The sequence below is a fragment of the Morus notabilis genome, unplaced genomic scaffold, assembly GCF_000414095.1.
Source record: "Morus notabilis unplaced genomic scaffold, ASM41409v2 Scaffold759, whole genome shotgun sequence".
Taxonomy (NCBI): domain Eukaryota; kingdom Viridiplantae; phylum Streptophyta; class Magnoliopsida; order Rosales; family Moraceae; genus Morus; species Morus notabilis.
Window position 1 is genome coordinate 257,322 of NW_010366029.1, and position 4,005 is coordinate 261,326.

The 4,005-nt window shown below is 33.7% G+C and overlaps 1 protein-coding gene across 2 annotated transcripts; it reads left to right on the forward strand.

The window, feature by feature from the left end:
- Positions 1–1,798, forward strand: LOC21398838 (protein ROOT PRIMORDIUM DEFECTIVE 1). 2 transcript variants are annotated; one of them, XM_024172901.1, is made up of 2 exons: positions 1–692; positions 939–1,798. In XM_024172901.1, the coding sequence occupies exons 1-2, from the start codon at positions 135–137 to the stop codon at positions 1,434–1,436; spliced, it is 1,056 nt and encodes a 351-aa protein (XP_024028669.1). In that variant the 5' UTR covers positions 1–134; the 3' UTR covers positions 1,437–1,798. The 2 variants fall into 2 exon arrangements, with proteins under 2 accessions (XP_024028669.1, XP_010107415.1); XM_010109113.2 differs by having other exon boundaries at positions 1–1,798.
- Positions 1,799–4,005: the final 2,207 nt, after the last annotated feature.

Sequence of the window (4,005 nt, forward strand, 5' to 3'; positions counted from 1 at the left end):
TCTATACTGTGTTCTCCACATCCCCAATAAACCTCGTTCTCCGGCGTTTTCTTTAACCCTTTTTGCGAACTTAACCATTCAACTAAATCTCTGAATGCCAAAACCCCCGAAACCCATATTCCAGAATCAAAAAAATGATCATCTTCTTAGCCAAAGCCACCAATTTCTTCAAATCAAAACGCGGAATCTTCACACCCCCCTTGAAATTCGTCCTCTATGGCCTCGTTTCCATAAGACCCATGTCGAAGTCGACCTCCATACCTAAAAAGTTGCAGAGAGTCCGAGACCATGGCTTCGACAACTACATGGAAATCGAGAAGAAGACGCGAAAAATCCTCAAGTTTCAGAGTCTCATTCTCTCCCAACGCAATGAGACCATCCCAGTCTCGCGCCTCGATTTCCTCGCTCGCCCCCTCGGATTCAAACAGGACGAAGCAGGGGCTTTCATGCTAAAATTTCCTCACGTTTTCGAGATTTACGAGCACCCGGTTCAGCGAATCCTCTATTGCCGATTAGCCCGAAAAGCCCACCTCCAAATCGAGCGAGAAAGGCAGGCCCTTTATGCCCAAATCCCCGGAGCCGTCACCCGTCTCCGGAAGCTTCTGATGATGTCCAACAATGGCAGGCTTCGACTCGAGCACGTGCGAATTGCGAGGAGGGAATTTGGGCTCCCGGACGATTTCGAGCACTCGGTAATTCTTAAGTACCCTCAGTATTTTCGATTGGTTGATGCTAAAGAAACTAGGAATAAGTACATTGAGTATGTTGAAAGTGAAAAAGATCCGAGCTTGACTGTTTGTGCTATAGAGAAACTTAGGGAGAGAGAATACAGAGAAAAAGGAGCTGATGCTGAGGATATTAGGTTTTCGTTCATTGTGAATTTTCCGCCCGGATTTAAGATTGGCAAGTATTACAGAATTGCTGTGTGGAAATGGCAGAGGGTTCCTTATTGGTCCCCTTATGAGGATGTTTCGGGGTATGATTTGAGGTCGATTGAGGCGCAGAAGCGGATGGAGAAGAGGGCGGTTGCCACAATCCACGAGCTGCTGAATTTGACCGTTGAGAAGAAGATTACGTTGGAGAGGATTGCACATTTTAGGATGGCGATGAATTTGCCGAAGAAGCTTAAGGACTTTCTTCTCCAGCATCAGGGTGTATTCTATATTTCGACTAGAGGAAATTATGGAAAGATGCATACGGTTTTTCTTAGGGAGGCTTACAGGAGGGGCGAGTTGGTTGAGCCTAATGATTTGTATTTTGCGAGAAGGAAGTTGGCTGAGTTAGTTTTGCTGAGCTCCAGGACGGCAAAAGTGGATAAGGAATTGGTAAACTTTGAGAGGGAGAGAGAAAATGATGAGATGAGATGCCGTAGAAGAGACTGTGTGGACGACGATGGTTGTCAAGATTTTGGAGGTGAGAAGAAGAATAGTGCTTAACTTGGGGAAGAGGAGGGTAGATTTAAACTTATTATGGCTTGTGATTTTGGCTCTGATTTCTCTGAGGAAGATGATGAGTCTAACAAGTTTGTGGACTCAGAGAATATGAACTTAACTGAGTTGGGAACAATATTTGGTTTGGATATTGTCGTGTGTCTCACTGAATTATTTGTAATTGTTTGCTGATTTTGAACCACTGTTTGGAAGTTAGTATTTAGAGGACTACGAATGACAATAACGTCCAGGAATTTTGTGATGTGATCCTGGCTACCTAATGGTAGAAGAAAGAAGAACAGTTTGATTAATGTTCAAGGATTTTCTTCTTATAAAAAAAAATGTTCAAGGATTTTCTTGTTCTTGAGCTCAGACATATTGATGTTCTTTTACATATAGATACGATTTTTCTTAGCGAGGCTTAGAAGAATGGCGAGTTGATTGAGCCGAAGTCAACTGGTTTTGTTGGGACCCAGGAAGGCAAAGATGGATAGGAAATTAGAGGCCGTTTAGTTCGTTAATTCGAGTTGAGATATGATTTTGTGTGAGAATTTTTTACTGTAATAAAAAAATTAAATATGACTGTTTTTGAAAATTTTTTACTGTAACAAAACTCGAATTCTAAACTCAAATCGGTGAAATGAACAGGGTCACTTTAAGGGAGATAGGGCAAGTGATGTGATGAGATGAGATGCCATAGAAGAGACTTGTGGATCATGTGAGCTTAGATTTTGGAAGTGAAAATTGCGAGAAATTGTTTTGAAATTGGGGAAATTGTTTTGAAATTGGGTGATTTATATATAAATGCAGATCTTGAGAACTTTATTTTTAATAATGCGTACGTTCTCATTTATTTACAAAATTATTTTCTATCATATATATAAAGACATTTTTATCCTTGTATAATGAAAAAGGACAGAAATAATTAAACCATAAAAAAAGTATGAAAAGTGAGACAAAATCTGAACATTAAACATTATAAATTTTTAATATAAAAAAGTAAATTACCATAAAACCACAACAATTGCATTTTAATGAAATTGTCCAGTGAGAAGTCAACCCTTTTATTTAAACAAAAAAAAAAAAAAAAAAGCCCACGACAAAAAAGGGTCAAAAACCTTAAAAGTCCATAAAATATGTACAGAAATAATTAATATTTTCATTAAAATAATTTTCAGACTATAAAGAATAGAAAATGCAAAACAAAAAATTATATTATTCAAAGAAATAATAAAAATTAAAGAAGAAAAATAAACTGACTGTAATGAAAAAATAAAAAGTCTAATAAAGAAAAAATAAAAAATCTAACTAAAAAATATGTACAGAAAGAATAAATACTCACTAAAATAATTATTAGATCATAATAAAAATAAAAAGCAAAACAATAAGTAATATCTTCAAAAAGCATTACAATAAATAAGAAATATCATCAGACTATAAAAAGAAAAAATTTTAAAAAAAGAAACATAAAACCTCACAAGAAAATATGAATATAAAGAAAATATTTGATAGTATTAACAAATGAAGAAAATGAAATGACAGTAATAACAAAAGAACATGTAAACAACCATTGAAATCTGAACACGTGAAGAAAAAACAAAACCAAACAAATGAAGAAAAATGAAATGGGAAAAAAATGAGTATTTTCATTAAAAAAATGATGAAATAATAATGAAGATGGAGAGCAAACAAATGGGAAATAACACTCATGAAAAATCACCCAAAAAAAAAAGCATGACACTGAATAGGAAACATGATCATACCATGTGAAAAAGAAAAAAAAAATCCATATAAAGAAGAAACGTAAAAAAAATGTACATAAAGAGTATTATTTTCTCAAAAATAATGAACAGACCAAAGATATTTTCTCTAAAATAATAAATAGAACATAATGAAATAAAATCACAAAAAAATGAAAGAAAAATCCAGTAGAAACAATCAAATAAAGAAAAACATTAGCAAAAATAATGAAAAATTAAAACGCACTCATGCAATGAAAAATGAAGAAAAATGCAAAACAAGAAATTAGCAACAAAAGAATATTTAAAGAACCATTAAAATTCGAATAAATGAAGCAAAAAAAAGGAATAAATGAAGAAAAATGAAATCCGAACAGGAAGACAAACAAAAGAAAAAAGAAACCAAAACAAAAGAAGGAATCGGCATACCCTTTGCGTCTGTGGAAATGGTTGTTTTCGTCAGAAAAGAAGATTGTATGCAACCGTGGAAATGGCAATGACTATCGCAACAATCAATTAAAGTAAAAATCAAGGATAAATCAACATGATTGCTTAAGAAAATCAATTAAAGTAAAAATGAAAGGAAAATATTTAAATTACAATCAGACTAAAAAAGATAACAACTAACCATATATAACACATGCCTAAAATATACAATATGGGCAAAACTGGAATAAAAATTGCCTAATAAAACACAAATCAGCATTCTTATAATATTGTATAGTAGTAGATATTTTTACAAATAAAGCATTTAAAGTAGGCATTTTATGTAATTACATCTTTGAAATATGGGCACCTGAGGATCAATTGAAGTCTTTATCTTTAGAAATTTGTTC